This window comes from Anolis sagrei, chromosome 2, assembly GCF_037176765.1.
Source record: "Anolis sagrei isolate rAnoSag1 chromosome 2, rAnoSag1.mat, whole genome shotgun sequence".
NCBI classification, from domain to species: Eukaryota; Metazoa; Chordata; class Lepidosauria; order Squamata; family Dactyloidae; genus Anolis; species Anolis sagrei.
Genome location: NC_090022.1, coordinates 194,867,434 through 194,890,236, shown reverse-complemented (window position 1 = coordinate 194,890,236; position 22,803 = coordinate 194,867,434). Strand labels below are relative to the sequence as shown.

General features: G+C 41.7%; 1 protein-coding gene across 1 annotated transcript; it reads left to right on the top strand.

Annotated features, from left to right (window-relative positions):
* Nucleotides 1–779: 779 nt before the first annotated feature.
* Nucleotides 780–21,812, top strand: PPP1R3B (protein phosphatase 1 regulatory subunit 3B). The gene is made up of 3 exons (XM_067464312.1): nucleotides 780–1,021; nucleotides 4,047–4,147; nucleotides 17,342–21,812. Exons 2-3 carry the CDS (start codon nucleotides 4,143–4,145, stop codon nucleotides 18,228–18,230), a joined length of 894 nt encoding a protein of 297 aa, XP_067320413.1. The 5' UTR covers nucleotides 780–1,021; nucleotides 4,047–4,142; the 3' UTR covers nucleotides 18,231–21,812.
* The last annotated feature ends 991 nt before the right edge of the window (nucleotides 21,813–22,803 follow it).

Here is a 22,803-nt window from a genome sequence, read left to right as displayed (position 1 = left end):
GTTTTTGATCTGCTTTAAGTTGTGTATTGCTATGTTGTGTTTTGAGGCCTTGGCCTTTGTAAGCCGCATCGAGTCCTTCGGGAGATGCTAGTGGGGTACAAATAAAGTTAATAAATAATAATAATATGATTGGACTTCAACTTCCACCATTCCTCTCCACCAGCAGCTGTGGGGGAAAAGGAAGGGGCCTGAGGCTGTTAGGAATGGTGGGAGTTGAATTCCAAAACACCTGGAGGACCCAAGTTTGCCCAGGTTGGGCTAGGAGATCCTCCCACTTAATGCAGCCATTCTGTTGGTATTTTCATTTTGTCTAAAGGGCAGTGCTCAGTATCAATCATACACCCCATTCCCACTTGAATAGCACAGGCAAACTAATCAGCGAGGAGGCCAAAACCATGCTAGGGTGGGTTCCAATGGCAAAGAGAGTCACTGAGGCAGAGGAACAAGCCTTGCAGAACACAGCTTGGGCTCAGATCTCCCTCTGCAAGGCCCTGCCAGGGATGTGACCCACGAGACTTTGGGCAGAAGGACTCCGAGGACAAAGTCTCGCCGTGGAGACGACAGAAAACTCGTGGGATGTAAGCGCGAGCGCGCCCACCTACCAACCCAGCCGCGCGCCCCGTGCTCCGCTGATGCGCTGTATCACTCGTCACGCCCTCCCCGCCAGCCTGGCGTTCACGCGCCAGACTCCTGCTCCCTTCCGCATGGGAAGCAGCGCCGCTGCCATTGGCTGGCCCGGAACGTTCGGAGCACGCCCATTGGCTGCGGCGCGGCTTAGCCCCCCCTTGGCGAGAGGGCTTGCGACGAAAGGATCGGTTTTAAGAGGTATCGAATGCCTCAGATCCACGCTGGAACCGGAGCTAAGCGAGCCTGGAGCGGCTGGAGGGGGGAGCAGGACAAGGCCAGTTGCAGGCAGAGCCCAATTGGGAAGGTATACAGCCGGCAGAGGCTTTGTTTCGCCGGGCAGACAAAAGTGCTCCAGGTTGGAAGAGGGAAGTTGGAGGAAACGGAATACTTTCGGGTAGGTGGAGCCCGGTTGCTCTGAAAAGTGCTTTTTGGGGCTTAAGCGTGCAAGATCTTGTCCAAGGAATGGAGGCCGTTGGTTGAAACCGGGAGAGCTTTATCAGTGTGGTTCGGTTGGGGGAGTAAACTTTTCAAGAGCCGAGGAACCTTTGGGTGCATCTACTCCATCACACTAGAGAATGAATCCGCTTTAAATCCGGTTGCTGCCTCCTGCAAAATTCTGGGGTTTGTAGTTAAGTGAGGCTGTTAAAGACTCCTCCCTAAACTACAAACCCCAGAATTCTCCAAGAGGAAGCAACCGGATTTGAAGTGGATTCATTCTCTAGTGTGATGAGGTCACTATACAGTTTGATACAATGCTATGAAACCATGAAAATATAGTCGTTTTGCAAGCCTTCTCTTCCCAGAAGGGCTGGTGCCTCACCAAACTGCAACTCTCAGAATTCTATAGCCCGGGCAATTAAAGTGTTATTAAACTGCATTAATTCTACAGTGCAGATGCACCCACTGCCATTTAACAGCCTTGCTGAGTGCGGTCTTGCAAAAGCGTTGACTTCCATGATTGCATCTACCTACCTATAATGGCCTTCCTCTTTTCCTTCTGCTTTACTACCAATGGTTATCTTTTTGATGCCAACTCCAAAGGAGCAATCTCACTGCCATAGAATCCAGATTATCAAAGCATTTGTGCTGCTATAGAATTCCCCTCCAGCACCATGTCTCAATGAATGGATCCCAAGGAATGCTTTTGGAGATCTGATTGATTTTTATCTCCTGGTGGGCAGATCCAAAGGACTGGAAGAGCCTGCTGTGCAAGATTTGGTCCAGCTATTCAAGGTGCAACAGTCTCCTCCTGCTTTGTCACCAGGCCGCCTGGCTTTCCATTATTTAGGCTTTAAACTTAAATTAATGTTTACCTCTTTTGTGGGGACACACCTAATTATTATTCTTTCTTGGTGCTTTTAGGCCTATTTCCTGGGGTTATTTAGGGTTATTTAGAAAATAGTATTGGATAGATCACATCAGCTCTAGATTATTAAATATAGTTATCATGATTTTCTGTGGGTGAACAGATGAAGACAGGCAGGTGGCATATCTACTGTATCCCAAAAGCTAAAGCTGATATTTGTAGAATGAGCAGGTCAGATATACCCAGAAACAGGGCTAACACTTGAGCCACCAAAATGTGTGTTGGCCAGTGTTACTTATGTTTAAGTTGGTTCAATTGGTTGTATCTCTCTCCCCCCAATTACCTCTATAAAGACTGGAAACTTCTAAAATGCAGAGCAGTGTGTGTTATATTGGGGTTTTGAGCTTTCAATCAGGCTAGATCTACACTGCCATATAATCCAGAGCATCAAAGCAGATAATCTACACTATCTGCTTTGAACTGGATTATATGAGTCTACACTGCCATATAATCCTGTTGAAAGCAGATAATCTGGATTTTATATGGCAGTGTAAAAGGGACCTTTGGGTTCTTTTCTCTGGTCCTCCTCTCTCTCACCATCCTTTCCTTCCTCCTTTCCTTCCTTCCTTACCTCCCCTCTTTCTCCCTCCTCCTTCCTTACCTTCCTTCCATCTTATCTTCCATCCTTTCTTCTCTTTCCTTCTTCCTTCCCTTCCTTATTTCCCCTCTTCCTTTCTTTTTTCTTTCTCCCTCCCTCCCTCCCTCCCTTTCATCCTTCCCTCTTTCCTCCCTCCTTCCCTCTCTCTTTCTCCTTCCTTCCCTTTTGTCTTTCCTCCTTCCATTCCCTTCCACCTTTCTTTCCTTCCATCTTCTCTTCCACCCTTTTCCTTCTCTCTTTCCTTCTTCCTTCCCTTCCTTATTTCCCCTCTTCCTTCCTTTTTTCTTTCTCCCTCCCTCCCTCCCTCCCTTTCATCCTTCCCTCTTTCCTCCCTCCTTCCCTCTCTCTTTCTCCTTCCTTCCCTTTTGTCTTTCCTCCTTCCACTTCCTTCCACCTTTCTTTCCTTCCATCTTCTCTTCCACCCTTTTCCTTCTCTCTTTCCTTCTTCATTTTCTTCCTTATCTCCCCTCTTTTTTCTCCCTCCCCCCTTCCTTTCCTTACACCCTTTCATCCTTCCCTCTTTCCTCCTTCCTTCTCTCTCTTTCTTCTTTCTTCCTTTTTTGTCTTTCCTCTTTCCATTCCTTTCCACTTTTCCTTCCTTCCATCCTTGTCTTACTCCCTTTCTTCTTGCCTTCCTTCTCTTTTTACTTCCTCCTTTTCCTCTGGGGGGATGTTTAGCTGTGAGAAGAGGAGGTAGAGAGAGAACACGAGAACCATGTTTCAAGATTTTAGGAGAAGGAGCATGAAAACTTCCTTTCTGCTTACTTAGTTTCTGCTGCTCTAGAGACCAGAGCACAAGGGAGTAATGGATTCAAATGGCAGAGAAAGAGATTCGACTGAAAAGATTAAGAAGAACTTCCTGAGAGTAAGAACTGTTGGAGAGTGGCATAGGCTGCCTCAGAGTGTGGTGAAGTCTCCTCCTTTGAGGCTTTTCCGCATAGGCTGTCTGTTAGGAGTGCTTTGATGGTGCCTTCTTGCATGGCAGGGGGTTGGACTGGATGGCCCTTGGGGAGCTCTTCCAGCATCAAGATTCTAAGATTATATATACATTTTTCCTCTCCCATCCACCATCTCATCTTGACCAAGGCTAACCCTTTTGGGATCCTCCCATCTTTCCTTCACTTTCTGCCTCCAAATGAGAAGAGGAAGGGGAGGAAAGGGCAGAGAGGGGTCTTGGGGAGAATCCCTTCTCTCCCAGCCCACCCACCCTGCTCCGGGCCCACCATGCGGCCCTCAAGTTAGAAAGTTTGCCCATGCCTGCTATAATCCTATCCAGTGGTTAAAGTGGGTGTGTGCACTTTGGTGTTGGCATAGAGGTGCCTCTTTCCGAATCTCTTATTGTTGCAGCTTTGAAGGTGGTTTCTTTTTGCATGCATGAGAAAGAGCGGGCACTAATGGCTGCTGTTTGTTCCAAAGAGATCTCTGATTATAAGCCATCCTCTTTTGTTGTTTTAGATCATGAATTTGTAGCTTCTGTGGAACGTGAAATCCCTGTGACCAGCCAGGCTTCAACATCTTGAACCATCTTTGCTGCCAACTTCTTTTATCCCTATGCGGTAAGGAAAACATAATACAGCTTATCTTCACAAATTCAACTTCAAATGCATTTTAACTACAGTGTAATCCTATGTATACCTACTCAGAAATCCCATTGTTTCATGCTGTTTAGTCCCAGTAAATGCACTTTTGTTTTTAGCTTTGAAATGTTCTTGCCGTTCGGGAAAGAATTGAGTCATATCTAACTTCTAAATATATTCTTGGTAACATAGGTTACCCTGGTGGTTATCAAATTGTGTGGTGAAATCCTTGGAGAATGCATGCAATAGTTGCACAAGACATTAAATTATTATTTGTCATTTCATGAAAGCAGCTTCTTATCGAACCCGTTCGTTTTAGTCAACTTTACATTTAAAGACAAGGATATCTAGCACATTAAGTATAAACATTACTTGAGAAAGGTTACAGCAAACATTAAACAAGTGAGTCATTAAAAATTAAAAGCAATAATATTCATGGTATAGGGCCTGCAGTGGCGCAGCGAGTTAAACCGCTAACCTGCAGAACTTGCTGACCGGAAGGTCAGCGATTCAAATTCACAGGTTGGGGCGAGTTCCATTGCTAGCCCCAGCTTCTGCCAACCTAACAGTTCAAAAGCATGCAAATGTGAGTAGATCAATAGCTATCGCTTCAGTGGGAAGATAATGGAGCTCCTTGCAGTCATGCTGGCCACATGACCTTGGAGGCGTCTGTGGACAACGCCAGCTCTTCGGCTTAAAAACAGAGATGAGCACCACCCCCCGGAGTTGGACATGACTAGACAATATTAAGGGGGAACCTTTACCTTTACTTTATTCATGGTATGGACTTTAACTGTGTGCTATCAATGCCCAAGTTTAGGAGTAACTTTTATTTTGTGTTGAATTAGGTCTTGGATTTATGTAAATAAAGCTGTTCAAGTTGAACAATGTTATTACCTTATAAACTGTTAAAAGTATTAATAGTGATCAATTTGTGAATGAAAATACATGCACACTAAGCATACAATATATTTTATTTATCTACTTCATTGTGTGTGTATGATGTAAAGGGGATCACAGGGGTAAACATTTTGAGAATCGCTGGATTACCACAAAGGATTCAAGGAATTGTAGTTTGGTGACAATTCCGTTCAGTATCCCTCCTGCATTCCAGAATCAATTCCTCAGGAATGGCGATTACTATTAAGCCTATGTAAAGGTGCAGTGTTATATACATAGTGAAACTCATTTCTATGTACACATTTACAGCAGAAGTGGAAATCATGCAACCTTCCGGGTGTGATTGGTTTGCACCTCCCCTCAACCCTAGTTATCATAGCGTAGGTAAGGCATGGGCAAACTCCGGCCCTCTGGGTGTTTTGGACCAACTCCCACAATTCCTAACAGCCGGTAGGCTGTTAGGAATTGTGGGAGTTGAAGCCCAAAATTTTTAAGATGTCTAGGAGGATGGTTTTTGAATTCTGTCCAGTTTATTGAGGACAAACTGAGCGTATCTGCCCCCTATGAAGCCTTTTACATCCATACATAGTCTACACTAGTGGTTCTCAAATTCTGGGGCTCCAAAAGTTTGGGGCTTCAACCTCCAGAAGTCCCAAGGGGAGAGGAATTCTGGGACTGGATGTTCTGGAGGACCAGAGTTTGGAAACTAATGGCTTACACCAATCTTCCTGAACACGAGGGCCTCCATCTGGTATGATATGCAATCCCATCATTCTTAATCAGCTGGCCCACTTTTCAAGAAAAAGTCCCAAGAAATCTGTAGCAGATGTTTTGGGAGTAACCGCTCTACACAGCCCATAGACTTTGGGCCAATTTGTATGTTGGCCAAGTGCTCAAGGGCTACATTATATGCAAGCCACCTTTAGTTCTGCTTCTTCTCTTATTTTCTCCAAACTCAACCAGTGTTCACATTTGGGCATATTAAGTATTCATGCCAAGTTTGGTCCAGATCCATCATAGTTTGAGTCCACAGTGCTCTCTTGATGTAAGTGAACTACAACTCCAAAACACAAAGTCAATGCCCTCTAAACCCTTCCAGGATATTCTGATGGTCATGGAAGCTCTGTGTGTCAAGTTTGGTTCAGTTCCATTGTTGGTGGAGTTCAGAATGTGTTTGATTATAAATCCCAGCAACTACACCTTCCAAATGACCAAATCAACCCCCCTCCCAACCCCACCAGTATTCATATTTGGGCATATTGGGTATTAGTGCCAAATTTGGTCCAGTGAATGAAAATCCGTCTTGCATGTCAGATATTGACATCACGATTCATAACAGTAGCAAAATTACAGTTGTGTAGTAGCAACAAAAATAATTTTATGGTTGGGGGTCACCACAACATGAGGAACTGTGTTACGGGGTCGCGGCATTAGAAAGGTTGAGAAACACTGTCTTAAGTAAGGGCGGTAAGGTCACTTTGAATTCTAACACACTTTCCCTGAGTGGGTGTCAGCTTCCTGGGAAGCATAATTGCACATAAAAATATAGATCTGACTTCTTGGATTCTTCCAAGGGAAATACATTGGGACTTCAGTATCCGCAGAGTTTAGCTTTCAGGACTTTTTATGGAAACCAAAATCTGTGGATTCTCATGTCCAGTTGTATACCATGGTGTAATAAAAAGGCGTCCTTTTTATTTTTATTTTTTTGCTTCTTTTATTTTGTGGAGAGTTACTTTCAAGTCATGGGTAGTTGATTCCATGGATGCAGTTTGTGGAACAGAGGGCCAACTGCATGGTACTGAAACATTCCTTCAAGTTTCGAAGCGTTCCTCGGGGTATGATGTGGGGCATGTGAGGAGGGTGCATTTGGCTGAATTAGAGCCCTCTGAAGTCTTTATACGGAAGATCTGCCTCCAGCAACCCTAGATATTCATCCAGGAAGGAGGGTGAGGCAGCATTTTCCCATGTGACCTGGAAAAGTGAGCCTGCTGACTCACTGTGAATGAAGCCTTCTTGGCTTGTTGTTTCATTCCAGCATGGTGTCAAAAGTAAATGAGAGAGGCTGCCGTTCCCACAGTGCTGGGCAAGAGAAGACTGGTGTCAGCTTAAGATCCAACATCTGAAGGGCCAAAAGTTCACAATCTCTGGTGTAAAAAAATAATTTAAATATCAGCATAGGAGACCTGGGAATCCCTGTTTAGACATAGGAATCCCTGTTTAGACATGAAGTCCATGGTGATATCACTACATGGTCAATGCTTCTCTAGTAACCCATCTTAGTATGTTGTTGTGAAAATAAAATTGAACCTCAATCTCCATTGGAAGTGTAGAATGCATATCAGACTTTTTTTAATGAATGAATGAAACTGTAAATTTTCATATAAAATCCCGATTATCTGCTTTGAACTGGATTGTATGGCAATATAGACTCATATAATCCAGTTCAAAGCAGATAATGTGGATTATCTCTTTAATAATCTGGATTATATGGCAATATAGAAGGGGCCTTTATCTCTTTCATAATATTGGAGAAGTTTACATGGAAGTAAGTGTCACATAAATGAATCACGTTTGCATCCGCTTGTGTAAATATCAAATACATTGTTATGGTTGTAAGCATTAAAGTGAATAATTTCATACAAAGGGATAAGTCAACCAGGACTGGATTCTTTTAGCTTTCTCCCTGCATAGTGTCTGTTTGAACGTTTCCTTTACTGTCAGTGGTTGTGGTGTCTGTGGCTAGGAGGCCTGTAGCATTAGTCACTTCCTATACTTGGGGAGGTCGTGCACTTCACATTAATGCTGAGATGCGGTCAGGGCTGCTAACCTTTGGAGTGAGCAGCCACACAAATTGTATGAGTATTTTTACATCATACAGGTGGGTCAGATGATGGAGGTACATCCCATAATAGTATCTTGGAGCTGTGGGTGTTACTGTATTTGGGGATGGGGATAAAACCATGCTAGCAAATATAGTGTGGGATCCAGCCTGGAGACCCGAAATATTCCATCCAAACAACATCTTAATTGCCCTGCTGTCCTGCAAACTACATATTTATCATCGGTTTACCTGACATTCCTGGACTTAGATGTTAAGTGACTATTTGAATTGATATTTCTCCTTAAAAAGCCATAAACTAAACCCTGCCCACAAAAGAAAACATTAACAATCTTCAAATTTTAGACTTAAAAGTTCAAGTTTTTTGGTTTGATAAATTGTGATAAGTAATGATTAGGTATAACAGTTGGTATTATAATATCAGTGTCATAATTACCATTGGTGGGTATGATAATTGCATATAAAATATATGAATATTTATAGAATCATAGAGTGGGAAGAGACCTCGTGGGCCATCCAGTCCAACCCCATTCTGCCAAAAAGCAGAAAAATCACATTCAAAGCACCCCAGACAGATGACCATCCGGCCTCTGTTTAAAAGCCTCCAAAGAAGAAGCCTCCACCACACTCCGGGGCAGAGAGTTCCACTGTTGAACAGCTCTCACAGTCAGGAAGTTCTTCCTAATGTTCAGGTGGAATCTCTTTTCTTGTAGTTTGAAGCCATTGTTCCGCATCCTACTCTCCAGGGCATCAGAAAACAAGCTTGCTCCCTCCTCCCTATGACTTCCTCTCACATATTTATACATGGCTATATGTGTCCTCTCAGCCTTCTCTTCTGCAGGCTAAACACACCCAGCTCTTTAATCCGCTCCTCATAGGGCTTGTTCTCCAGACACTTGATCATTTTAGTCGCCCTCCTCTGGACACAATCCAACTTGTCAACATCTGCCTTCAACTGCAGTGCCCAGAATTGGACACAGTACTCCAGGTGTGGTCTAACCAAGACGGAATAGCGGGGTTGCATGATTTTCCTGGATCTAGACGCTATACTCCTATTTATGCAGGCCAAAAATCCCCATTGGCTTTTTTAGCCACCACATCATATTGTTGGCTCAGGTTTAACTAGTTGTCCATGAGGAATCCAAAATCTTTTTCAGGAAATTAATACATTGAGAAGGTTTCATCAGTATTCTTGGGTTTAACCACAACAAAGATATCCTCTCTTGAGATGCCAAGCATATTTAGCTAATGATTAGAATGACAGAAGGATAACATCAGTCTTCTCCAGGCTGGTGTCTTCCATGTGTGGTGGATTGCAACTTCCATTGTCCCCAAATGGCACAGCACCATGCTGTCTGGGACCTATGGCGCTGTGATCCACATCTATAGAGGGCACCATTCCAAGTTAAGTTGAGCTAAGCTGTTGTGAGATCTTGCAGTGCCTGTTTCTTGCGGTTACAGAAAAATGAGAAATTGCTGTTTCATAATGAAGGACATGAAGCTCTGATGAAAGATTTACAGTAGATGATGGGATACAGAGCCTGATGTTAGTGGAAGATTGCGTACAGTGATTCAAGGAATTATTTTCATTATGAAATGAGCATGTCGTCATCTACATTAAGAGGAAAAGGAAGCAAATGAACCTGATGTTGGCTTTGTGCTGTTACTGTAGAAAGCGCTTAAACATGACAATAGATGCTATTGATTTTTGCAATTTGTTTTTTGAATAATCAAGGAAGAGAATTAAGAACAAACTACAACCCCTTATAATCCAATTTCTGGTTTCCATGATGGCCAACCAGTTCTTTTGATCACCACATTTGGGTCACAAAGATTACTGTCTTCCTTAGGGTGTTTTTCTTTAGTACCTGTCTATACATTTATACTGCCCCTATATAAGAGAGAATCTATATATGTAGTGATCATGATGTGGTAAATCTCTCCATAGAGACTTGATCTTCACTTTTATATTTTAAAAAACATGTTTGGTGGGTTATTGTGAGTTTTTTGGGCTATGTGGTCATATTCTAGAAGCATTCTCTCCTGATGTTTTGTCCACATCTATGGCAAGCATCCTCAGACGTTGTGAGGTCTGTTGGAAACTAGGCAAGTGGGGTTTATATCTCTGTGGAATGTCCAGCATTTGAGAAAGAACTCTTGTCTGTTTTAGGCAAGTGTGAATGTTGCAATTGGCCACCTTGATTAGCATTGGATGACCTTGCAGCTTCAAAGCCTGGCTGCTACCTGCCTGGGGGAATCCTTTGTTAGGATGCGTTACCTGACCCTGATTGTCTCCTGTCTGGAATTCTCCTGTTTTCTGAGTGTTGCTCTTTATTTACTGTCCTGATTTTGGAGTTTTTAAATATTGGACACAGCATATTAATTGAGAACACAGAAATGCTGGACCACTCTAACAACCATTACACAAAGAAGCTTTTGAAATCCACAAGCATGTGGACAATTTCAATAGAAAGAAGGAAACCATGAAAATGAACAAAATCAGGCTACCAGTATTTAAGAAACTCTAAAGTCAGGACAATAAATAAAGAGGTATAATCAAATAACAGGGGAATTCCAGACAGGAATCAATCAGGGCCAGCTAAGACCGCCAAACAAAGGATTCCCCCCAGGCAGCAATCAGCCAGTCTTTGAAACTACAAGGCCATTCAATGTGTTATATTGTTCCTATTGTTTTTATATGGTTTATGTTATATGTTAATGTTTTAATTATATTTTATGTTGTTGGGGGCATTGAATTATGTCAATTGTAAACTGCCTTGAGTCGTCTTCGGGATGAGAAAGCCGGTATATAAATACGGTAAATAAACAAACAAATAAATAATCAAGCTGGCCAATTGCAACATTTACATTTGCCTCAAGCAGTCAAGAATTCCTTCTCCCAACCTGGACATTCCTCAGATATATAAATCCCACTTGCCTAGTTTCCAACAGACCTCATAACCTCTAAGGGTGCCTTCAATAGATATGAGCGAAACGTCAGGAGAGAATGCTTCTGGAGCATGGTCATAGAGCCAGAAAACTCACAGCAATCCAGTGATTCCGGCCGTGAAAGCCTTCGGCAACACATATTTGGGTGGCTGATGTAATTTAAAAGGTACTGTGCTCCTACTTGCTAGAGTAAAAGTGGCCAGCGATGACTGGCCTTAACATGTTCAGAATTACTTTGCTAACTTGTCCCTCTTCTCAATTGATACTCCATACTTCCTCAAAAGACCTGAGAACAACTTAGAAATAATATTGTATCATTTGGGCACAGAAACATTTAAGTTTATTATTTGTACCACCATAGTTGGATGACACTCCACCAGATCTTAGGCATGAAAACTTAGCAAGCCTACTTTTCATCCGCTCCTGGGGAGCTTTCTATTTTTGGCTTGTCAGCAAACATAACTCCAGCTAACTTTATCTCCGAGAGGGGATTCATGAGGAGCAGGACTCTTGGACTGGGAGTTATTTGTAACAAGCATGACACTTGAATCTTGTACACAGATTAGTACAAAAATGGGCATATAAGGAAACAAGTGCAAAATCAGCTGACTAGCTTCGATTTACTGTGGAAAGAGACTGTTGCAGTTGGGGCAAGACAGCAAGTTATCTGATTCCAGCTGTTTTCAGAGTCGCTCTGCTTTTAGAGGTCAAAACTAGCTTCATTTTCACACCATTTTGGCTTCTCAGTAGGGAAACCACTAGTGTTTTGTGTTTCACATTTTGTTGGAACAAGAGTTTTGTTTCAAGTATAAATATCATGCAGCAGGTGGCTTTTGGAGAGGGACTTAACAAATCAGAAGTCCTTTGGGTTATGACTTCAAATGGGGTTAAGCTGGAGTGCGTTCTGATGAATGGAAGGAAACAGTTTAGTCATCAGCCATTCAATAGCATTGTGTTTGTATTCAGAAGTTTACTGACATGCAACAGGAAATGGAAAGTATGTGAAATGTGGTTCAAAAGGCGGACAGCTCTAATAGGGGGAGACTTTTGGCCTTGATAAACTTTGGGTACTAATTATTCAATTGTACAGTATATACCTTAGAAATGCCGTAATAGGGTAGGTTTTCAGCTTTTTACCTTCAGGAATGCTTTCCACATTAGGTGGTCAGTTGAGTGGGTCATGAGTAAAACCAAGGAGTTTCTGTAAGGCATGAAAATGTTCTAGGGCACATTCAAGAGAAATGATATCCAAATCCTGGTCCTCCAGAGATTCTGGACATTGGGTTATTGTAGGTTTTTCGGGCTATATGGCCATGTTCTAGAAACATACTCTCCTGACGTTTCACCTGCATCTATGGCAGGCATCCTCAGAGGTTGCGAGGACCTCACAATCTCTGAGGATGCCTGCCATAGATGCAGGTGAAACGTCAGGAGAGTATGTTTCTAGAACATGGCCATCCCCACCAACCGTGGTTGTGACGGTGGCGGGACCAAAAGGATCTTAATGCTCAATCAGGTACATGGGAGTATGTCATAAAGATAGGCAGGGCCCAAACCATTTAGGGCTTTATAGAGTGGAGACCGGAAACTTATTGGCAACCAATGGAGCTGCTTTAATAGGGGCATTGTGCGCACCCTATAGCCAGCTTCAGTTAGTAGTCTAGCTGCCAATCTTTGCACCAATTGCAGTTTCTGAGCCGCCTTCAAAGGCAGCTCTAAGTAGAGTGCATTGCAGTAATCCAGTCTGGACCACAGAGGCCAGATCTGACTTCTTGAGTTATGGTCACAGCTGGTGCACAAGCTTTAACTGTGTGAAGGCCCTTCTGGCCACCACCAACATCTGAGCTTCAGGTGTCAGTGCTGAATCCAGGAGGACCCCCCAGACTGTGGACCTGTGTCCTCAGGGGTACTGTGACCCCGTTGAGCACAGATAGCTACCCTATACCCTGATCGGCCTCACGACTGACCAGGAGGACCTCTGTCTTATCTGGATTAAGCTTCAGCTTGTTAGCCCTCATCCAGTCCATCACTGCTGCCAGGCACTGGTCCAGGATCTGGGGGCTTCCTTGGAGTTAGGTGGAGTTCCTTGGAGTAGTAGTGTGTCATCTGTGTACAGATGGCACCGAACTCCAAAACTCTGGATGACATCTCCTTTAGATTTGAGTTGCCTCAATGCTTGTTTTGTCCTGCAGTAACAGGGAGGAGGGGAATCTTTATTCTATACATATGTTTTCCTTAAGCCATGGCCCCTTGGTAGTGCTGATCGATGGGTGTTGCTGTTCCAACACATCCAGAAGGCAACAATTTGCGGAGGATTCGTCTGGACAATTTTTAAAATAGTTTCCTGTGTTCAGCCTGTGATTGTGTTTCAGGATCGGGGTGCTTTGGATGTGGGAAGTGATGCTAATGAATTTCAAGATGTCAGTGGTTTGGTCAATGATACTGATGCAGAGACAGACCAGGAGACCCCTGTGTAAAGTGTAGTTTCCCATGAGAATGTCCCTGAAGGGTGTAGGGATGATAGTGTACTCCCTGAATTGCTACCAGAGAGTTCCCAGGATTTGGGCTTGAATACAACTGGGCACCTGGCCCAGCAGCAAGACTTAATGAGCAAATAGATAGGCGAGAGGAAATTAGTCAAAACAGACAGGTTGAACAGTGCCTTCGGCGTTCTGCCAGGCTCCGATAGAAAAAGATAAGGGGATCTCAAGTAAAATGAAACCAATTCCTGAGTGCATGGAATAGCTTAACGAGGGGATAAAAGTTTCATGTATGTGAAATATAGTCAGATGAAGCATCGCTGGAATCAAGTGTAATTCTCATCCTTTGTTTCATGGAAGCTTTGCTCGGAAGATTCTTGTTTAAGTATTTCTTGTTCATGGTTTGGATTCTTGGAGTATATGAATTCCTAGTCATGCCTTGGATTAATGTTTCCTGCTTTCCTGAATTATATTAGAGAAGTGTAGACTTTGTTTTATGGACTTTGCTGAACTTTACCCTGGATTATTTTTGCTCCTGCTTATCCTCTTACCTAATTGGATTTACCTATTTCTTTTAAGTGCTTTTACTTGTTGCTTTCTAATTATCTTCAATAAAAGGATTGTTTTCCATTCAACGGTGTGGTGTTTTAAAATCAGAGGGTTTTTCCTGTCCTGGAGTGCACTGCCTTCTTCAACTTGCTTTGTGGTCTCCACTTTTGCTGCTGCTGGACTTGGTGTCATTGTAGTGTCAAATAAGCAGTGCTTTGTTTTACATTTGTCTTTAAATGTGAATGGATGAAAGATCGTGGCTTACAATTTAGGACAAGTATCAACAAGTTCATCTAGCAAGTGTGCCAGCAGGCCTTGGAAGTAGCAATATGAACAGGAATGTGATAGATTTCCAGCGGGCAGAGTTTCTGTATATTTGTGCTTGCTGCTTTTTGTAATTTGGTCCTGGATTTATGCCAGAAAAACCTAGTGGCACTAGTAGGGTGTGACCTGGTTGACACGATGACATGAAGCTTATTTCTACAAATGTTTCTGAGATGAAAATTCCTGAAATGTCTCAATTCTTGTGCCTTGTGAACCTGCTAAGGCGCACGTCTGCTGCCACTTCCTTTCCAGCGAAGTTCGAGAAGTTAGTGCAGACATTTATCACCTCATGCAGCTTATTTCAGCTTCCTGTTCCCGCCAAGCTGATAAAGGCTTCCGTGTTTGAGGGCGTGGAGAACTTACTACAAAAGGAAGTTCTACCAGGCACCACAGATGAGTTGGCCTTCATTCAGCTATCTGGGTTGGCGTGAGTTTTGCCTGTGTTGATAGTACTGATAAATAGACCAGCACTTGGTCCACTTATTTAGGAATACGAGCAATTAGTTCAGAATGTTACAGACTGAAATTGGGTTTCCATGCAGCAACCTCTGGGTTCCCAGGTAAGCATGCTTTTATGAGAATGTCTTTCAATGAGACTTACTTGAGGAAAGACTGTTTTTCCATAGTAAGTATAGTGATGTGAAGAGGGGAAAAAGATGTACTGTATATGCTCGAGTATAAGCCGACCCAAATATAAGCCAAGGCATCCAATTTTACTACAAAAAGCTGGGAAAATGTATTGACTCGAGTATAAGCCGAGGGTGGGAAATGCAGCAGCTACTGGTAAATTTCAAAATAAAAATAGATACCAATAAAATTACGTTAATTGAGGCATCAGTAGATTAAATGTTTTTGAATATTTACGTAAACTGTATATTAAGATTGTCCAGCGCTGATCAAACCATCATTGTAACCTTCTTCAATGTAAATATGCATACGTATCCTTCCAATAACAATAAAGAGTAAAATAACGAATGTAATAAAAATAATAATAGAATAAAATAATGGACATGTAATAATAGCAGTAATAATAATGTAATAAATGTAACAATAATAATTAGAGTAAAATAATAAATGTAATAATAACAATGAATAAAATAATAAATGTAATAATAATAATAAAAACAACAGAGTAAATAATAAATAACATTGACTTCAGTATAAGACGAGAGGGGCTTTTTCAGCCTAAAAAAGGGCTGAAAACCCGGATTATACTCAAGTATATACGGTAGTTGTATTTTGTGTAATATGATAGGGAAATACTGAAAAGCAGAAGTGTGGGTCTTTTAAAACAATCATTATTGAAATTGCTGCCTATCAAATTAGTTATAGTGTTCATTTATGTACAGTAGAGTCTCTCTTATCCAACATAAACAGGCCGGCAGAACGTTGGGTAAGCAAAAATGTTGAATAATAAGAAGGGATTAAGGAAAAGCCGATTAAATGTCAAATTACATTATGATTTTACAAATTAAGCACCAAAACACCATGTTTTACAACAAATCGACAGAAAAAGCAGTTCAATGCATGGTAACGTTATGTAGTAATTACTGTATTTACTAATTTAGCACCAAAACATTGCTACGTATTGAAACAGCTGTGGATCCAGGTGGGAGGCAGAATGTATTGGATAATACAGAACATTGGATGAGCGAAGGTTGGATACGTGATACTCTACAGTATATTTTATTTATTCCACCCATAGGGTCTCCAGTTGGCTTAGTAACAATCAATATGCTGGCTATTATTCTGCAACCTTGTAATTCCAGTGAACTAAGTACTGTAATATGAAGAGACAATTGGATTCCGTTCACATTTACTCATTTGATAATTCATGTCTTTTTGAGCAAGTATGCATGCCAGTTGGTTGCTGAAGCAATCACAACATCCTGCAGCTGAATAAGATTTGTTATGTAATGATTTAATTTGTAGTAGTTTGATTATATAACTTGCATTTCTTGCCCTAAAGGATTTTCTGTCTATTAAGAGACAAAGAAATCGTAGGATTTCCTTTCTGGTGCTTTAGGAGAAAAATTAAATGAGATCATGTAAAGGTCTGCTGTTTATCTACACTGGTTGCTTAATCCGCAGCCAGTAGTGCTCTGGAATAGCTAAAGAAGCAGCCATGTATCCCATTCCTATACCTACATAGTCCAGTTGAGCCAAGATCGGCTTGGCTCCAAAGGACCATCATCTTACTATCCCAATCACTGGTGCGAGGTGGGCACAGAGCTTCATCTGGCAACATAAGACCGAATAAAATATCTTTTATTTGCAGAGTTACTTTTTTAGATTTGTTTCTGGCTCAAAATAGTGAGGAAAACTTGATAACTCTATTTATAACTTTGTGTTGAACTGTAACATGTTGCCATTGTGAAATTGGGCTTTGAAATTGGGCCCATCATTTTGAAGGTAAAGGTTTCCCCTTGACTTTATGTCTAGTTGAGTCTGACTCTGGGGTGTGATGCTCATCTCCATTTCTAAGCTGAAGAACTGGCATTATCTGTAGACACCTCCAAGGTCATGTGGCCAGCATTATTGCATGGAGCACCATTACCTTCCCACTGAAGCAATACCTATTGATCTACTCACAGCAGTTTTTGCTAGGTTGGCAGAAGCTGGGGCTAACAATGGAAGCTCACTCTGTCCTGTGGATTCAAACCGCTGACTTTCCAGTCAGTGAGTTCTGCATTTTGAAACACCCTGTATATTCATAAAAGTATATGTTGCTTGAGGATGTTATTTATTACCACCAACTGAAGCTATACTGTATTTCTCCCCTTTTTGTAGTTTTGTATTTAATTTTTAACATAGTTTAGTTCTCTTTTGTAATTGTTTTATTATGTAGTTGGTTTTTTTGTGTATCCATATTACTTCTTATGTGTGGTTTTGTCCAAAGGCATTGAATAGTTGCCAGATGTAAAGCCGCCTTGAGTCCTCTTCGGGATAGAGAAAGGCGGGATACACATCGGGTAAATAAATTAATAAATAGTCCTGTAAAAACTTGCTTTTCTGCTTAATAAATATATTCTAATGAAAAGAATTAGGTGTGACTTGTAGTCAATATATGAAAAGCCAGTTTGCTGGGACATTGTGTGTGAAATTTCCTCTCTTTTTTTTCTCCTCCAGAATATTTGACTCTTTTCCTCATAAGCCTACAATGGCAGTGGATGTGGCCATGCAGTTCTACTTGAGGACGCCCTCTTTGCGAAGGGAGAGTTTTGCCTGCAAAATCGCTCCAAAGCCCAAGAAGCCTTTGAGGCCCTGCATCCATTTGAACAGTGCTGCTGAATTAAACAAACTAGGAGCGGTGGACTCTTTGCAACAGGACAGAGTGAAAAAGCGGGTCTCCTTTGCAGACAGCAGGGGCCTCGCGCTGACAATGGTCAAAGTGTTTTCCGAATTTGACGATCCCCTAGAGATTCCATTCAATATCACAGAGCTCATAGACAGCATTGTCGGCCTGACAACCGTGGAAAGAGATGACTTCGTCATGGATTTTGTACAGCCTTCTGCTGATTATTTGGACTTCCGGAACCGTCTCCAGGCCGAATATGTGTGTCTTGAAAACTGCATGTTGAAAGATAAAGCCATCGTGGGTACAGTCAAAGTCAGGAATCTGGCATTTGAGAAGGCTGTGAAAATCCGGATGACATTTGATACGTGGAAAACCTTCACAGACTACCCCTGCCAGTATGTTAAGGACACTTATGCCGGTTCAGATAAGGACACGTTCTCCTTTGATGTCAGCTTGCCACCGAGAGTTCAACCCCATGAAAGAATAGAATTTGCCGTGTGTTACGAGTGTGATGGGAAGGTGTATTGGGACAGCAACAAAGGTCTAAATTACAGGATTGTGCGCTCCGAACTCAAATCTTTGCGGGAGATGTCTCATCCTCAAGCTGATCCTAGTTTTGGAATTGCCTTCGACCAGTTTGGAAGCCCAAGGTGTTCTTATGGCCTGTTTCCTGAATGGCCTAGCTATTCAGGGTATGAAAAACGTGGGCCTTATTACTGAATCAAAACCGTGGAGATATAGGTGTATTTTAATGTTTGGGAGTTAAATGTCACCATTGCCAAAGGGAAGCGCCTGATCATGGTTACAGAAAGTGAAACTAAAGACTCCTGCAAGTCTTCTAACTGCAGAAGGTCTCTAAACAAGGAGGATCACTGGATCATCCTGGTTGTGAAATGAAATATCTAAGGGAAAGCGAGAAGTCCTTATTCTCTTAAACTGATGCTGACAATCTCTTCCCGTTCAGCGTTTACCAGTTCAGTTCAGTTTTATTTTCCCTGGAGGTACATTACAGTATTGTGAGCTGTGCAGGGAAAATATTCTCTGTCCGAGCTTGTTATATTCTAGAGTCCGACTTGACCACACATCTTTTAAAAATGTTATTCTGTGTTTGGCAAGGAGTAACGATGGGAGAGACTAATCAGCCTGTGAGTGGGCGTTGCATAGGACTGCCAGTTCGCCCCTCATCTGGCAACCCATATGTGAAGCTTCAAGGCTTTTATATGGAAGTGACTGCAATTTTAGCAAGACTTCTCTTCTTCCTTCCATTTTAGGAAATGCCTTCATTTGTGAGAAGATACCAGGGCGATTGCTCACAATTCAGGCTGTGCCTTTCTTTTTCTAAGATTACAATATGTATAAATTCTTTGCAGTTGCTGAGGTGAGAGAGTCGTTTTGCAGCTCAGTTGTGTAACCTTGTAGCTTCATTATTAAGAGTTAGTTGGCATTGGTGAAGGGCTTATTATATTATTAATTTGCCTTGACAGCAGTGTTGGATTGGGAAGCAAGAGCGTGAAGAATAAACATATGTACATTTTAAAAAACTAACTCTTGCATATGCTTACACATAATGTCTTTGAGCTGGTGGGTCATCTGCTTGAAATAATGTTAAAGCTTTTTTTCCATGAGTTTCATAAGATGGGGAACAAGTAGGATCTCCATAACAAAACAAAGATGGTTCAAATCACAGAATGAGTATTTATTCAGCCCAGTTTGATATTATTTATCTCACTTGGTAGCCTGAATCCAACTAGAGTAGCCTCACAGAATCATTTTGTAGACTGGCAAGTCAACACATTATGTAAATCTATGATTCAGGAGGTCTACTGTAGTTAGGACTACCATTAGAATTGGAAAATGTTATATTTTGGATTGCAGCTCCCACAATTCCCCGTGTCATATGCTTTGGGAGTTCTATGGAAAAATAACTTTTCTGAGTTTTCTCCAAGTGTTTTACACTCGTTGCCTTACTCAGCTCCTCTTCTTTACTCCTTTTTGTATAAGTTCCTTAATGAACTGTGAGCTAGAAGGTACCCAGCCATCAGTAAAATGTTGGCTTTTCTGGATAAGGAGGAGTGTGAATCCAAGGATGAATGTGCAGAAGGTGTAGGATGCCAGTTTGCCTGCTTAATGTCATGGGAAAGCTTGGGCATGGCAGCTTGCCATTAAATCTCCCTACATACAGCTAGTCAAGGTAGGACTCATGTAGCCCTCAAGAAGTTGTTGGGCTGTAAGTCTCAACCTCCCTCACAATTAGTTAGCTTGAATAGAGCTGCTGGGTTTTGCAGTCCAACAACATTTGGACTGTGTTTTTGCTTTTATGTAGTGGAGAGCCAAACATTTCTTTATATCTCAGTCAAATGAGTTATGTTGTTTTTAGTTTGCATACAGGGAACATGAATTCACATTCATATATCATGGTACAGCGTCTGAGCTGGTGAAAGAGCTGCGTTTTGGAAATGTTTATCCCAATACTTATGAAAGCTGTGGGTTTCTTAAAGCCCCTTGAGTTTAGAGGTCAACAATTGACAGTCTCTCCACTAAAACAGTCTTTTTTGAGAGCTTCTGCTCCCCCATCCATAAAAATTGGGGTTTCCAACTGACTGTTCTGGGGAGAAGAAATCAAGAGTCCTTCCTGCTCTAATAAAGGAAGCTGTTCATTTCCCAGTGATGCAAATCATCATAAAACAAAGAGTTTTTTGCATAACATGTTACAACTTTCATAGCCATTAATTAATTCAGGGGTGTTCCTCGCCACTGGCTATGTTGTCAAGCGCTGTTGGGAACTGGAGCCCAGCAATGTCAGTAAAGCTGCACCCACCCATCTCATAAATGGAGAGATGCAAACGGGGCTGAATCCAGTGTTGGTCCTATCTGGAGTACGACCATTTAAATAAACAGTACACCTAACTGAAGTCTTGTTAAATTTGATGGGCCTGCCCAGGCAGTACGAGTGTCAGCAAAGCCTGAAGTTAATTGAACCTGCGGGAAGTAAGGTATAATCTTGCACACTTACTAGAAGCGTTTTCCAAGGACTTAACATCAGGATAAATCCTTAAAGATTGCATTCAAGCAGTAAAAAAATAAATCTTCGAAAACAAAAGCCTGTGCTTCCAACTGGGCAGCTTGTGCTTTAATCTTTCTGCTTATACATGAAAGTATTGCTACCAAATGTGTAGAAAATCCTCACATTGAGGGGTAAATTATGCCAGGTTGTGAGACCGCTAACATGCAGCTTTTGAGTTGCTGAGATAAGTAGCTCAGGAGCAGACTGGGGGGAGGGGTGTTCATAAAGGTAGCTTGATATTTTGACGCAAAATGCTTTAAATTCATTTGGTGAGGAAGTTGAGTTGTGGTTAGTTGTTGAATCACTTGCTTGACAAGCTGTCTTTACAAGCATGTTGTAGAGCAGTGGTTCTCAACCTGTGGGTCCCTGGGTGTTTTGGCCTACAACTTCCAGAAATCCCAGCCAGTTTACCAGCTGTTAGGATTTCTGGGAGTTGAAGGCCAAAACATCTGGGGACCCACAGGTTGAGAACCACTGTTTTAGACAAAGTCAAGCATAAGAGACAACCTTTATCTTCCATATGCCAAGATCTTCAAGGATGGTGAGGCAAGGATCATGCATGGAGTTTGTATGGACAGGATCCTCACCACCATATCTGCTAAGGGACCATGAATGGAAAGTGGACCCAGGACTGAAACAAATAAAGTTGCAATCTTACATGGAGAGACTACAGAGAAACTAGTAGACAGATAAGTCCAGAAATCAGGATCCACCATTTGCACCAAGTTTTGTCTTCCTGTGGATCTTTGAACCACACTCAAGTTGCTTTTCTAGCTGTCTATGAAGCTGATTCAAGTGCCTTAAGGACCGTTATGTTACAGTGAAATTATTCTAAATTGTGCCTTGGGGATGGGGGTGTGGATAGGGATAATGATAGGCTTTTATAGAAGGGGTGTGTGAGGAAGAAAACTGTCAGGCACTAGAGATAATGCTGTGAAAAACAAAACTCACATTGGTTGTCCTCAATGCACTTTTACTTCAATCTTTTTTTTTTACTGGTTGTTTAAGCTAGCTTCTTGGATTTTTCTGGACTCTCTCACCAATATGAATGTAACTTAAGGAAAATTGTTCTCTTCCAGTCAATGCTTTTGAGTGCCTTGCATGTTTTTAAATATTTTGTACGCAACTGAAAAAAATGCACTTTAAAATCACAGTGGATTTATTTACTGTAGTATGTTTTGAAATCTCACAGTGTTTCTGTTGTTTTTATCTGACATTAAATAATACAATATTATAAAGTGATAGTGTCTTTTTAAAAATCTTACCCAAACTTTTGTTAGAAGTCTGAACAAATGATTTGGGGAGAAATCAAACCACAAATGAAACGAAGAACAAGCTGCCTGTATGGGATGGTTAAAGCTGTAATCTTCTACCCAATTATGTGGGAATGAGCTGTACTTAATTCAGTGGAGCTTCTGTTTTGTGTGGGCAAACATAAGCTTGTGCTGTAATCCTTGGCCAAGTTGCTCTGTGGTATAACAGGTGTGGTTTTGAATGTAAGGATAAATGCCTGCTAAACTGTTGGCAAGACCCAGCATATGTTATTTATTTATTTATTTGCTCTATTTATATCCCACCTTTCTTTACCCTGAAGGGGACTCAAGGTGACTTTACAAATGGCTTTAGAAAACAAACAATTAAATACATTTAAGTTAAATTTTAAAATTAGAGTTAAAATGCACATTAAACATATAAACATTATAATCATATCAAAATTATGTTATCCACAGCCGTAATCCAGGGTCATTCCAAAAATCATTGCACCTATTTCATAGTGATTTTGCACTGTAGTTAAATCTCTAAAGGGTTGACCCCAGAGCCAACTTTTCACTTTTCTTCTGAAGGCCAGGAGAGAGGGAGCCGCTCTAATATCACTGAGGAGGGAATTCCACAGCCAAGGGGACACCACTGAGAAGGCCCTGTCCCTAGTTCCCACCAGATACGCCTGTGCAAGTGGCGGGATTGAGAGCAGGGCCTCCCCCAATGATTTTGATCTCCTAGGTGGTTCATAGGAGGAGATACGTTCAGACAGGTAAACTGGGCCAGAACTGTAATTGTGTGTGTCCCCAAAACTAACCAAAAATCACCATACCTTTTTGATTAACGATTTAGTCTTTTGAGACAGCTTATTTAAGTGAAATAAAACACTATATATGTAAATTCTAGAAGATGTTTGACTGTAACTTCCAGCATTCCTTCCCATCAACTGAGCTGTTGGTTCAACATTTG